This window comes from Neolamprologus multifasciatus, chromosome 18 (assembly GCF_963576455.1).
Source record: "Neolamprologus multifasciatus chromosome 18, fNeoMul1.2, whole genome shotgun sequence".
Taxonomy (NCBI): domain Eukaryota; kingdom Metazoa; phylum Chordata; class Actinopteri; order Cichliformes; family Cichlidae; genus Neolamprologus; species Neolamprologus multifasciatus.
In genome coordinates this window covers 2,645,387-2,659,891 of record NC_140456.1, presented here as the reverse complement: position 1 = coordinate 2,659,891, position 14,505 = coordinate 2,645,387, and the positions used below count along the sequence as shown (strand labels likewise).

Genomic DNA, 14,505 nt, shown 5'->3' with positions numbered 1-14,505 from the left:
ATACATGCACCTCCATCATTAAGGAGGTGCAGGGCGGTGCTCTGCTAGCTGTATCCATGGGACTGATTACAGCTGATAACCTTCAGTGGGAACATGTTTTACACGCATGTTAACTGATGCTTCCAGAATGTGGAGGCTCGGGTTCGAGTCCCACTGAGACCTGTTTCACTTGGTCGAGTGTCGGTAAACTGTGGGTGTAAATAAGGCTCTTTATTAACCCTTTAAGACCATAGAACCAAGTCCGCCAGAGCTTATATTATATTTTTACATGCTGTGGAGCCATTTGTGGGAGCATTTCAAGTTGCTATACATCAATACAACCATTATAGCCCAGATTTTAATAATATGTCTGCATTAAGTGCATAGAAATTACATAAATTGTCTGTGAAGGTTCTCAGTCATCCAGGTCATCGTAGTCAAAGGAGCTTGCAAAGAAAAGCGTCTGGACTTCTTTAAGTTACTTGAAGACGTTTCACCTTCATCCGAGAGGCTTCTTCAGTTCTAAGGTCAAATGGTGGAGAGTCCCAGATATAAACCTAGTGGAAGTCTCCCCCCACAGAGGGACAAAAGGACCCCCTGATGATCCTCTAATCGCCTGAGCCAAGGTGTGGAACTGGGTGTGGGTCCCAATCAGCCACCTCCTGGGAAGCCACCTCCACAGGACAAGACTCAGCTGTCCATCTGCATCTTAAGGTCAAAGGTCACTCTTTCGAGGATGCCAATGTTCACATTTTGGACAGAAGGACAGATGGTTTGAAAGAGGAGTGAAAGAAGCATCTATGTCCACTGTGAGCGACCATCTTTGAACAGAGGCGGTGGTTTACGACACCAACTCTCTGCCATCTATAATCCAGTTTTGAGATCCCTTCCCAGACGCCTTAACGCCCACTCACATCCTGGGCCATCTGACCTCAGGAATTCGCATGATAAGGTGGGGCCAGGTTTCACAATGAGCTCACCCGAAACCCTTTTTCACACCTTGGCTCATGTGATGTCATGTCATGTCCAGACGCTTTTCTTTGCAAGCTCCTTTGACAATTATATAAATTGCAAAAAAGTGCAATAAACTACAAAAAAATTGAAAATCGTTTTTGTTTTTTTTAACATATATTTCTAGTTAGAGAAATTTAAGAGGCTTATCCCTCAAAACTGTAAATACAAAAAAGTTGCACAAACTAGTTTCCCACCACAGGAAATTTATTTTGAGTGTCTTCATAGTTTTATTTTTGAAATACACAAATTTTTATACACTGCAGGAAAAACGAAAATAAATATTATAATGCAAATTTGCAAAAAAGCAGCATATGCATCAAAATAAACTATTTCCAGCAGTGCAATATGAGTCCTAAGCATCCCAGAAACCACACAGAAAGTCATAAAGTCAAACATAACTTTTAAAAACACCAGTATAGGCTCATGAGGCCCTGATGGTAAAAAACTACATTTCCGCGAAAATGACATCACTTCCTGTTTTGGGCAGGTAATGGAGGACATGCAAAGTTCGCGCTGATGGACGTAGGAAGTGTTATGAACAGCTGATCGGATCGGCAAAGCGTGTTTCTGGAATATTATGTTTTTGTTGCTGCAAGTGCTTTTTATGCAGTTTTTGCAAAACTATATGTGGAAGGAAACTGTGACCGAGGACAAGCTGATGGCATAAGATGTAAGTACAACTCCTCCGGTTTCATATGCAAAAAAAAGTGAGCTCACGTGGTTGCAGAGCTACAAGGATTTAAAAGTAGTTGTGCAAAACAGAGCATGCTGCTCCAACCGGTTTTAAAGGGTTAACAATAACCCTGCACAGTAAGAAGTTAGAGTGACACATCATAACCCGGGACCGGAGGACTCCTGGTGTATAATCGAGTGACACCAGTGGTTGATATCACGGCACTAACTGATGCTGGATGACAACTGACTGTTTTCTTATACTGAAATAAGCAGGACAGATTTCCTAACATGAGAATGTATTGATTGATTTATTCGGACTTAAACGAAACCCTGCAGCATCAGCAGCGGTGTGTGGAGGAGAGCGCACTCACTGCAGGCAAAGCGAAGAAGGACACTCCGATCAGAGCGAAGGTGCCGGCTAGCAGCCTCCCAGCCCAGGTCTTTGGGGTTTTGTCCCCGTAGCCGATGGTGGTCAGTGTGATCTGAAAAACACGAGGAAGATAAATCTTTTAAATTAAATCACTAAAATTCGACACAACAGCCCCGGCGTCCTCGTTTTAGCAGTAATGTTTCCATCTCTCTCTGTGACCTTCGTATCGATCCGTTAAAGGGCTCTTCGGTGTTTCCCGGGGTCAGAGGGTCGCCCTGAAAAGCAGGCGGTGACAGTGGAACATCTTGTTGAAGGACATTCTGGCGGCGCAGATGCTCGCTGTCACGGAGCTTGACCTTTTGGCCTCTCTGGTTGAAGGACGGTCGCTTTAATGAGGCATTGGCGCTTCCCTTGCCAGAGGCCCTCATTAAAGCTCTGCGAGCTTTCAAACGGGATTCACCGGAAACCCTCCGGCTTTCCACCGGCACATTACTCGAAACTAAAACCTGATTCTTTTCCTGTCCTCTTGGCAGAAATCCCAGATTTGATTTAAAGCCAAAATATTAGCAGTTGATGATTTGGCCAGGCACCATCTGTCCACCGAGCTGCAGCCAAACCTACTCTCACCTCGAAGCTGCCAGAATCACTTCCAGACAAATAATTTGCAGAATTCAAGACAGCATTTTTTGTTTCCAGCAACAAAATTTCAACAATATGCACGTTAGTCGTAAACTTGGAGCTTCTTTTTTTAATGCACGTACCAGCCCCCACCAAAGCGCATCAGCGTAGGTGTCAAAGTCCTGCTCTTTGGGCTGGGCCGTGGGGTTCTCCTGGTCAGACATGCTCACAGAGGCGTCGTCCTTTTCCACCAGGTAGACAAGGAAGGACGCCAGGATGAGAGACAGGAAGCCGATGTACCAGGCTGTGATCAGCTCCTGCAGGAAACAGGAAAATATTAGAAAGAAGCTGATTTTTATTTTATTTTAAATCCAACAAAAGACTAATTCATTATTCACACATTCACAGCTGAGCAGCAGATTCCAGGTCTGAGAAATGAAGCCAACAGCCGCAGTTCCTCTAATGTCCACTTGAGGCTGCCTTCAAATCTGAGTCACTTCCTGCAGACTCCCATAAACTTTCTAATCGCTTCCAGTTTAGTTTCTTTACATCTTCAGCTCATGTGAGCGCTTCACCACACTTTACTCGATACTTCAAGCACTTTCAGTCGAAAGTGCACATTTCCATAATTATATTTTCCAGCAACTTCCTTTAAAATCCTCACACGTCAGGAAGCAGGAAGTGTGCTCGGGTCCACGCCTACCTTACTGTGCGCGTAGATGGCGGAGCCCAGCAGCTTCCACGTCCCTCCTCTCCGGTCCATGCGCAGCATCCGCAGGATCTGCAGGAAGCGCAGGCTGCGCAGGGACGTGGCCAGCACGTTTCCCTGGTTACGCACCGCCACCACCGGCACCGAGGCAATCAGCACGAAGATGTCTGAGGCGAAAACACAGCAGATAAAACGTCGCGTAAAAGACTGTCAGGGAAAAGCTTTGTTCACACGGTTAATGAGACTGACCCGACACGCTGATTCAGTCGTCTTTGTGCGACGACGAGTTCCTAACAAGAGCCGAACATAAAGACGCCGATGAGATGCTCCTAATACGTTTAATGGTTTTAACACACAAGGAGGATTAATGTGGATGCTTCCTCCTTCAAAGTGCCGCACAGGACATTATATTAGCTGTAACATATTTGCAGGGTTATTAACATATTCCCTGTGTGCACCGTGTTACTGCACACAGACTCACTCAGTAACCACTCGATGGTTATTACACCAAGCTGGGTGGTTGAACAGAGGAGCCATCTAAAGCTTTCAGAGCCTGGATCAGATCTTAAAGGTTGGTGACTTTAAAAAAAAAAGCCTTTCATGGCATCACAAGCTGTATTTTTGTCCTGGAAAACTATTTCTGTGTTTATAGGTCAAGGCAGCTGCAGGAAATCGAAAACTCATCATCATCATCCAAAAGCAGTTTCCCAAAAACTGCAGAGAAGTCTGCAAAATAGTGAGACTCGCTTCATCTTCATCTGCAGAGCTGCTGTCATTAAAACCAGAAAACGTAAAAGAAAAAGCTTTGCAGGAAAACACATGACAGAGCACATCTTGCTGCTATGTGAAGATTTACGTCACAGTAGCTGCGTCCACCTTTACACTCTGTACGGTCTAACTGAAACACTCCTGCAGATCTCACTGAAAGTCGAAGTTGACATTTACAGGTGCCAGAAAATGACGGAAACAAACTCTACGTTATTAATTCAGAGGTGGGGAACTCCAGGTCTCGAGGCCCTGCAGGTTTTAGATGTGTCCTTGATCCAACACAGCTGATTTAAATGGCTAAATTACTTCCACAACATGTCCTGAAGTTCTCCAGAGGCCTGCTAATGAAGGGGGAGATCTAAAACCTGCAGGACACACTTAGGCTTGGAGTTTCCTGCCTCTGATTTACTTGTATCTGAAACCTCCTGTAGACGTGTCGGTAAGCCTTCCTTACTGACGAGCTCACAGTAACCCATCGTCCACCAAACAGGATGTTCAGCGGCAGATTTCCATGTTTAATGACCTTACCTAAAATGCACAGGGGTTTGCGAGCGAACTTCAGCCTGCCCCTCCATCCTTTATAGCGACAGCAGCAACCGGCCGCCCAGATCCTCAGCGCGAACTCGGCTCCAAAGATGAAGATGGCGAACGTCTCCTGCACAAGGTCAAAAACCCATTCACAGCTCGCTCAGATACGAGCTGCACGCTACATCAATAACGATTCAAATTCAGTGAAATCTTTCAGTTTTACTGCGTCTTTGTTTGTTGTTACATCCTGTTTTGGACCCACTCCACGTCTGCTGTCTCGGTCGTGGAGCAACAAACGAGATTAAAAAGAGAGAAAATTGAATATTTGAAGTGTTGTTTTGTCCAAATAAGCTCTGATTTGTTCAGAAGGGCAAACTGAAACTGTCCAGGTGGGAATGATTTCAACCAAAACTTGGATTTCAATTTTATTTTGTACATTTTTCCTTCGGACGCTTAATTTTTGGAGATTTTCTTGTAGTTTTCTGGCAGTCTTTTTATTAAATCAACATTTTCCTGATTTAATCTAATATATTTATTATTTTGTACTTTTTAAAAAAATGTCCTCTAACCATTTATTGATTTACTCACTCGTGTTTTACAGCTGCTCATTACTATCAGTCCTATTGATGTTTGTTTATCTGCATTTTACACTATTTATTTTTTAAAACAGTGAAGTATTTACATTATAAGTATTTATATCAGCTGAGTTTAGTTTATTTAAATGTGAGATACAAGTACCAGATTTTATGCTCCAGCACCCTGTGACCATGACATTTTTTTAAAGGTCAAATTTGCTGATTTGAGTGAAACATGCGTCTGATGATGCACATTAAAAAAGCTTCTGTTTAGTGGAACAATATAAAAAAAAGATACAAACATAAATGAAGAAATGAAATCTCACCAGTATGACCAGCCAGTGTGCCGACACGTTCTCGTGTTCCTTGAATGTGGTCAGTATGGCCAGAATCAAACAGCCCAGAACGATTAAAAACCTGCAGACACACGAGAGGAAAACATTCAGTTACAATAATGCACGACACTCATGTGCAGGACGCACAAACACTACAGAGTGCAGGAAGAAAACTGCACAGTCCTACTGTCACCACTAGAGGGGGCTACATCTCCCTTTAATTTATGCACATGAGGCGCAGAAGGAGAACTGAAAACAAATGTTTTTCCTAAATTATTTAGATTTAACAGGTAAACGAGTCACATGAACATGAGTTCATTATACAGAAGGTTGACTGTATTAGTTCCAGTGGGGGGTAAATTATATTATAATGTGCTTATATCACATTTACTCAAACCTGCAGGAGTAACTTCAGGATAAGACAAAAAAACCCCAACAAAAACATCCTCATTAAACTTGTTGTCATGAATCTGTGGTTGCAGACCCAAAGAGAAGGACTGACTGAACCTTTAGGACACATCAAGTCTTCAGGGGGAACGAGACACATCTGAACACAAACTGAAACTTAAAGCTGTAACTGGAACGAAGACGTAAAGATGGAAATCACAAGACAATGAAAATATAAAGTCAAACGGAGAATATTTGATGTTTTAACACATCTAAACCGAAACCACCACGATTAAAAAGCAGGAACACTGGAGGTCTGGAACTGCTTACTGTAACATGAGGTCTAAAAGTGAAAAATTACAGTCTTATTTAGAATAGAATAGAACTTTATTGTCATTGCACATGTCACAGGTACAAGGCAACGAAATGCAGTTTGCATCCATCCAGAAGTGCTTTAGCCATGATATAGATATATTACAATATATATTAGCAATAATATAGATATGTAAGTATATTACAGAAATGGGTCTATTATGGTATGTTATAATGTACACGGTATGAAGTATGCTAAGTATGTACAGGCTATGAACAGGATATAAATATGAAAAACTATACAGAAATGTAAACGATGCAGGTTATAAACAGTTGTAGAATTAAAATTATTAATTATTATTAATTATTGTATTGTACAGAATGATTATTTACACAGAATTATACAGTAGTGTTTAGCAATGTGACATAAACATACAGAAAGCACGGCGCAGTGGTCAGCCAACAGTGTAGATACTAAGAACAAACATTTATTAGCACACGTCAGATTTTTTGTTTATTTCTGTTTTAATTTGACTGCATGCACAGAGTTTCATTTAAATGAGGCTAAATTACAGCACATATCTAGCAAAATTCATTTCTTTCCGTTCCGCCTTTTTAATTGAACCGGGCAGGAGCGTTCATCCTGCTGCTCGTGCTGATCGGTTTAACTTCAGCGATTGTACTGCAGGCTCTCTGTTGCATAATGAATGTGTGCCTGGCAGATGAGTCGTTCAGAACTGGCTGAGTTCAGACTAATCTCCACCGAGCAGGCCCGCTAACCACACAGCATCAGAAAAACAGCAGAATTTTCCTTTAAACTAAACAAATTGTGAGATGATTGTGAAGCCAGCAGGCTCACTGACAACCTCCCACTGCTATGGTGAAATCTGCACACGGCGCTTTAAAAAAAGGGGTTGGTTTGGAAAAAATATTGCCGTTAAATTCAATGGACAAACCAACAAAGTCAGTTTAAGTCACCTGTATTTATGCAGCACATTTGAAAACTATAGGAGCTGATCTAAAGGACATTACATTAAAATATAATAACTACAAAAGCATAAGTCAAGCAGCACAATTAAAGGAGACCTATTCTGCTCAGTCCAGCTCCAGAAAGATAGTTTAGCTCCTCTGCCTTTAAGAAAAATGTCCTCTGATTGGCTGCCCCTAAACAACACATTGGAACAGCAGGTTGGTGGGACTTCTGTGCCCGAGATGCCCATATTAGGCATATCCCCTCTCTATGACATCATACAGCACCAGAAGTAGAAAAAACTGAGTGAAGCTGAGTTTTTAGAGCAGGCTCCAGTCTGAGCTGTTGGCTCATGGGGATTTCCTTTACACACCCTGACCTGATACGATAATATCTTACAATAATAACTGTTTAATATGAACAGCCAAGAACAGGATAAACAATATGAGAGCAGAGTTCGACATGATGCTGGATTTAAGAGCCTGGGGGCAGCGACGCAGACAGATCAGCCAGTTTTGGTTTTAAGGTGGAAGCGAGAATTAATTAAACAAATTCAAGCATATTTATCATGACGCCAGTTAGCATGCTAACAGGTGGCATCAATTTTCAATGCCCTTAAGCAAAGCACTCAGTCAGCAGCATCCAGGGTGATAAATCACCTCTCGGACCTGGAGTGTAATAAGTAAAGTGAGGCTGTTATCACATTTGTTCACCTTGTGCTCGAGTACGCGCTGGTTGGTGGTCACATGATTATTAAAAATCCAGCTATGCAGCAGCATCATTGATCATCGTCAGTAAATAACCAGTGAAATAAAGACCCCAGCCTGGTCCTGCATACAAACGCTAATGCAGATTTTTATTCACTCATGTGATTGTTATGTTGAACCTGTGAGTCAGCAGGATGTGAGTCACCATTAGAGAGCTGAACACCTCAACGTGCACAGTAAATGAGTAACAGCTGACTGTAAACAGCTGCACAGAGGTCACCAAGTGATGTTTACATGATGGTGTTAAAAGGTCTGACTCTTTGTGAAGCTGCAAGAATCAATTACTGCAGTGGAAACAGCAAAATCATAGCCTGATGTAATCCCTACAAATCAATAAACAAATAAGCAATAACAATAAGAATAAAACAATAGAAAAAAGATAGAAAAAAGGACAAAATCACATAAAAGACTTGTATGTCTTGGTTAATGATTGCTACCCCTGAAACTGAATGAAACAAACACCCCGCCCCCAAAACAAACAAACAAAAAAACAATATAAATCACACTTTAAAAACAAAAACAAAAACAAAAACGTACTATCCACAAACATCCACAATAGGAGTCACCAGTGCCCTCGATTAGTTACCAGTAACATTAAAGTAAGAAAACAGAGGAAATCTGGGATGGAGCAAAGCCTTCTCAGCTGTGGTACATGGGCCACGGCCAGGAGGGAAACTTACCATCTGCAGTAATCTGACTTAAAATATCAGGAAGCTTCATGAAAGCCAGAGGACGAAGTACAGAGAGTATAGAGTGTATAAAACAGCAGCTGGTTTGGTTTTCTGGAGCTAGAAATGAACAAACTGAGATAAGAAGGTGACGAGCTAGGCTATCAGCTAATGCTAGCTAGCTATTTAGCAAGCTACACTACGAACTAAGATGGTGAGCAACAAACACAAAAACAAACAGAGCTGCTAAGTCACAACAGGTTGATCACCAAAACTTCTTTGACACATTATTGACAGGTAACTGTTCTAAAAAAACACCAAATGTGACTGAGAGGTGCAGTAGTTTAAATTACCAGAGGTGAGGCCTAAAACCAAGAAGGTGACGAGCTAGGCTATCAGCTAACGCTAGCTAGCTAATTAGCAAGCTACACTACGAACTAAGATGGTGAGCAACAAACACAAAAACAAACAGAGCTGCTAAGTCACAACAGGTTGATCACCAAAACTTCTTTGACATATTATTGACAGGTAACTGTTCTAAAAAACACCAAATGTGACTCAGAGGTGCAGTAGTTTAAATTAGCAGAGGTGAGGCCTAAAACCAAGGCAGGGAAAAACAAGAAACCAGCGATCTGATCAAGTCGCAACAGTATAAGAGTATCTTCTACTGCGGAGTACGACTGGATGCAACAGAAACGCACTGGGCTGTCAATCAAAGGAGCCACACCCTTAACAGAAGTGCATCACCACCTGTACAGGTGTTAAACTGTCCATAGAGTCTAATCTGTTTTTGCAGCAGGCTGGGACATTTTAACATTGGAGTCTATGGGGAATGACTCACATTTGGAGGACAGAGCAACAGAAGTATTTTACTGTTTGAGGCTTCATATTCCAGCCTCTGAACAACAGAATAAAGGCCTAAAATCAATTCATTTTTTTATATAGCACCAAATCACAACAACAAATCAATTCAAGGCGCTTAATATTGTAAGACCCCACGATAATACAGACAAACCTCAGCAATCATAGGACCTCCTATGAGTACAAACTTAACAATGGGAAGGAAAAACTCTTTTTACAGGAAGAAACCTCCAACAGAACCAGGCTCAGGGAGGGGTGGGACCATCTGCTGCGACTGGTTGGAGGTGAGGGGGAGGGAGGCACAAAGACAAGAAGGGGTGAAGGTGGGTCAGTGGATGAAATAGAGCCCCTTGTGCAGTAAAAAACATCAAACACATTCAGCTAACTGGAGGAAATTTAGTAATTCTAAGAGTTAAATCCTCCTTCATATGTGTGACTAATGACACGAACGCTAAATACATCAAGCTGAGCTTTAAAACAGGAAAGAAAAACTCTCTTTGCAGTTCAGTAGCTCCTGTTTCAGCCTTAATAAAAACATATTAGTTGTCCTCTATAATAAAATGAGAGCATAAACTATTTATTGTCATTTCCACTTGATGAATCCCCTAATTCTCATTCTGTGCCCTACCACCTAAATATTCCATTTTCCACGGTCTAATGCTGCATTTTAAAAAGCTCGTACGGCTACTCGTACACTTATATTTAGCTTCCAGAGCTCAAACTAATTGGATGCACACATACAAACGGCTATTTAAATGCTCCTGTAGAGTCGAGCACACTGTGGCTGGTTTCCAGGTAGACTGGAGTTAACCGCCCAGCTATGATATACGACCCCGAACTGCGCTGAGCAAACTCAGCCGCAGGAAGGCAGCCAATTAACATTTATCCAGAGCGCCCATTACTCGCCACCATCAGCTCTGCAAAAGATTATTTTGTTCTTTCTCAGCTCGGGTGTGATGGGGTCATTTCAAAGCAACTCATACAAGAGCTTCACAGCAGCCACAGGACAGATCCACTGATAACAAGAACCTCTGGAACATGTTATCATTTGCACAATTCGTCCAAATAAAGGCTTCTTGGTTTTTAACTTACTGTAGCCTAATCAAATCAAGTATTTACTGCAGTATTTCGTCAGGGTCATTGATGTAAAATGATTCAAATCTAAAAATAAGTGCAGAAATTTGCTGCTGGAGAAGCTTCGAGGCAGACGAAGATGAAGCAGCTCAACTGACAGATAAGTCGGGTTAACTCGATGTTGCACAAAAATGGTTGAAAATGAGATTAAAGGAAACTGTATCCGTTTTTCTGTGGGGTTAAATTGTTAGTGTTTGTTTGGCCACTGCAGAGTTAATTAACTGGTAAGACTAGTATCTCGAGGAAGATATGGATTTGGATATTTGGGGGAAGGATCCTTTACTGTACATGTTTACATAAATGTAGGCGTGGAGCTCAAAAAGCCATCGATTGCTCCACCGTTTAGATTCTTTCCCAGTCCTCCACCCTTCCATTCCTGAGTCTTGAATCATTCATGGCCTCTTGTGTTGCCATTAGCCGGTGTCGACAACTCGGAGAAGTTTCTGAAGTGCTTCGCAATCATAACAGCATCAATATTTCACAGCCAAACAGCCTGAAGAGCTTTATCGAATTGACCTGGAAGAAATGGTACATGGCCTGTATTTGTATAGCGCTTTACTGGTCCCTAAGGACCCCAAAGCGCTTTACATATCCAGTCATCCACCCATTCACACACTGGTGATGGCAGCTACATTGTAGCCACAGCCGCCCTGGGGCGCACTGACAGAGGCGAGGCTGCCGGACACTGGCGCCACCGGGCCCTCTGACCACCACCAGTGATAGTTGAGCGCTTGCACATGTGGCTGTCACACGTTTCTCCGACTCTTCACAGCGTTTCCTTCCTGCATTCCTGTCCTCCGAATTAAACTGGAGCGTTTCTCCTCAAAGTTATCCAGAGGACAGAGATAATCCTGGAGCGAGCGCAACCAGATCGATGTTAACTCGATATGATCCGACAGACACAGATCTGCAACACAACCGGCTTCCTATTCGTCTTCAAATAGTTTGTTCAATAAGGCACACAGAGCGCCGTCGATGCCCATTAGAGGCGACATGTCGAGTGGAGCCGGGCGGAAATCAAACAGTCCGACTGAATCCGCAGGAAAAAAGTCCGCCAAAGAAGACGTGGCAGGCTCGGGAGTGACCACATGGCTTTGACGGGTTTAACAAGAGTCCAGGTCTTGAGTTGGGCCAGAGCTAAACAGATAAATCAATAGAAGAGACACAGTCTTTACCTTTTCAATCATCCACAGCTCCACACAGACAGAAAGTCCGGCTCAAGTGAATGAAATGAGTCCAGTCTAGTCCATCGATATCCACACCAGGTCCCATAACAACAGACTATGAAAACCAGATTTTTATCCTGCTTTCTGATGCTCCAGTGAGAGTAGTGGCAAAAGTAAGCATCTGGCTATAAAGTCCTGTTTCTGGGACAGCCAGCAGTGTTTCCACAGGAGGAAGTGACATAAATACACCCTGAGATGACACCAACACCTCCAGCCTCACTATTAGTCAGTGTGTATGAGGTGAGGTGGTGTAACGCTCCTGGAAGCTCCATTAGCTTCCTGTTGGACAAATCAGTGAAGCATGCCATCCAATCTGTGCTGTGATTGGCAATCAAGAGTTTCCTGATAGAGAAAACTTTCCATCCATTTTCTTTGTGATAAGGTCACGAGTGACTGATGAGAGGGGACTGGACCTGGTGGCTCTGCAGGAATCGGTAAAATGATGGAGATTAACACTAAGAAGAGGCACTTTTGAGAAAATGGTCTGGTGGCTGGAACAGCTTATAGAGCGTTTGACATAAGCGATAAATAAAGTGTCACAAGGCCAGAATCAAACAATGACCCAACTAAAGGAGTAGAGTACAGCTACAAGGTAAAATCCTTTAGTTTTAAAGCTCAAAAAAGCCACTGCAGATACTGAAATGTGTCAGCTAAAACCTAAAGTTCAGATTTAATTAGTTTATCTGTTTATGTGGACGAATGGTTTACTGTTATTAGAGGTTATGTGGCAGGAATGATGAGGTCATCCCACCTAAACTCCACTCTCTCTGTTAATCCACCTTCCCTGTGTCGGCCCGGCGGATCCTCAGCTATGCCCGGTGCTGATACCACCCCTGAGGTTTCCTAACATCCAATTTGCCAACGAGATTCAATAAAGAGTGCCGACGATGCAATTCTGGCAGTTAATTTGCTCAGTAATATGCAAACACTGGTGGGAAAGGACAGCAGCAGGACCGGCGGTAATGACTGCAGTCACAAGGACGGGATGAGAGGATCTGTGGGAAGACGTCTGCAAACAGTCGAACATCATTGACGTGTTGCTATAAAGTGGAGCGAGCCTGGTGTTCACTGCTGGCTGACAGCTGCAGTTCTTTGACTCAAATGTTACAGAGAGTTTTAGGACTTCAATATCTGTAACTTCTGCTTTGGAAATGAAATTTTACAAAACTGAAAAAACAAGTTACTCTTACTAAGAAAGAGAAAATGAGAAAATGGAAATTGAGAAAATGGTCTAGTGCCTGGAACAGCTTATAGAGCATTTGACATATGCGATAAATAAAGTGTCACAAGGCCAGGATCAAACAATGACCCAACTAAAGGAGTAGAGTACAGCTACAAGGTAAAATCCTTTAGTTTTAAAGCTCAAAAAAGCCACTGCAGATACTGAAATGTGTCGGCTGGATAGTTATACTCCAATCATACAAAATGCCTTCAGTTCACTTCAGTTTTGGGTGAGTTTATTATTAGACACTCACTTCAGTTCAGATTGATCAGATTTGATTTATCACACAGTTAAATTATCCAACCATCCATTTTCTGAACCAGTTCAATCACAAATGCTGGAGCCAATCCCACCTGTGATCCTGTGAGTAGACATGAGCTGTTTGAACCCAACACCCTCCAGCTGGTTGGGCCCTGGTTTTGAACCCAGGTAAATTAATTAGAGTAAACTAATGAAGACAACTGTTACATTAAAGCTGTGGCCTGGTTTGTTGTTATCCGTGATGTGTTTCATGATCATATATTGTATGTATTGTACGCTGTACGAGTAAATGGAAGACCTGCATACATGATAACCAGATTATCTGTATAACGTCAATAAAGCATGTGATGAAGTCACAGTTAAGTCAAAATTTTGAGTTAATAACCTGAAACTTTGACTTACAAATGGATTTTGTTTTCCAGAGCAGGTTTTCATAGAGATTAGCTAACCTCATCCAGTCATTAGTTAGCTAGCTTTTCATTTATCTGTATTGTCAGGCTAGCTAGTGTTAGCTAATGTCACTACCCGATCCGTACCGGAAACCCGATCGGTACCCCGCATGCGCAAATCTTACGTCACTTCCTCTCTTTGCCAACATTGCGACACTCAATATATTTGAATGATACGGTTAGCGCCCAGTTAGCTCCTAGCATTTCTCAACAGCTCTGCCTCCTTTTTGACTGCCCGGGATATTTAAACAATGGATAATCCGTATACAAACAAATTCATGCTTTTCTCCTCAACAGAGAGCGTTCCCCGATTGAACAACAGCGCCGTAAAATAAGAAGAATGGCGCCTAATTACAGACTTAATAATATTGATTTAGCAATGTTTCACGTGAAGATTCAGCAGCCAGATGAAGTGTTTACTGACAATTAACAGTGATAGCGGACATCATCATCACTATTCCAATCAATCCTCTCCACACAGACAAGCATAAACACACTCGATTATCACTAAATCAAATTTAACACACGTTTGTAATGACGCTAATTCAGTTTACAATAGGGTTCTTTCGCTCAGTCAACAGGTGGCGGTATCCTCGTACACTGGGGAGTACACTGCCATTAAACGAACAGAAGAAGAAGAAAACATCTGCACATGCGCGGTACGGATCGGGTAGACC

At 42.3% G+C, this 14,505-nt stretch overlaps 1 protein-coding gene across 1 annotated transcript in view; it reads right to left on the bottom strand.

Moving 5' to 3' along the window:
• Positions 1-14,505, bottom strand: part of kcnq3 (potassium voltage-gated channel, KQT-like subfamily, member 3) — a 125,006-nt gene that overhangs the window by 23,265 nt on the left and 87,236 nt on the right. Inside the window, exons 2-6 of the mRNA XM_085140649.1 lie at positions 5,563-5,653; positions 4,662-4,788; positions 3,360-3,532; positions 2,800-2,973; positions 2,040-2,150 (exon numbers count right to left, since the gene is read on the bottom strand). Coding sequence (XP_084996775.1) covers positions 2,040-2,150; positions 2,800-2,973; positions 3,360-3,532; positions 4,662-4,788; positions 5,563-5,653 — 676 coding nt within the window. The remainder of the gene's footprint in view (positions 1-2,039; positions 2,151-2,799; positions 2,974-3,359; positions 3,533-4,661; positions 4,789-5,562; positions 5,654-14,505) is intronic.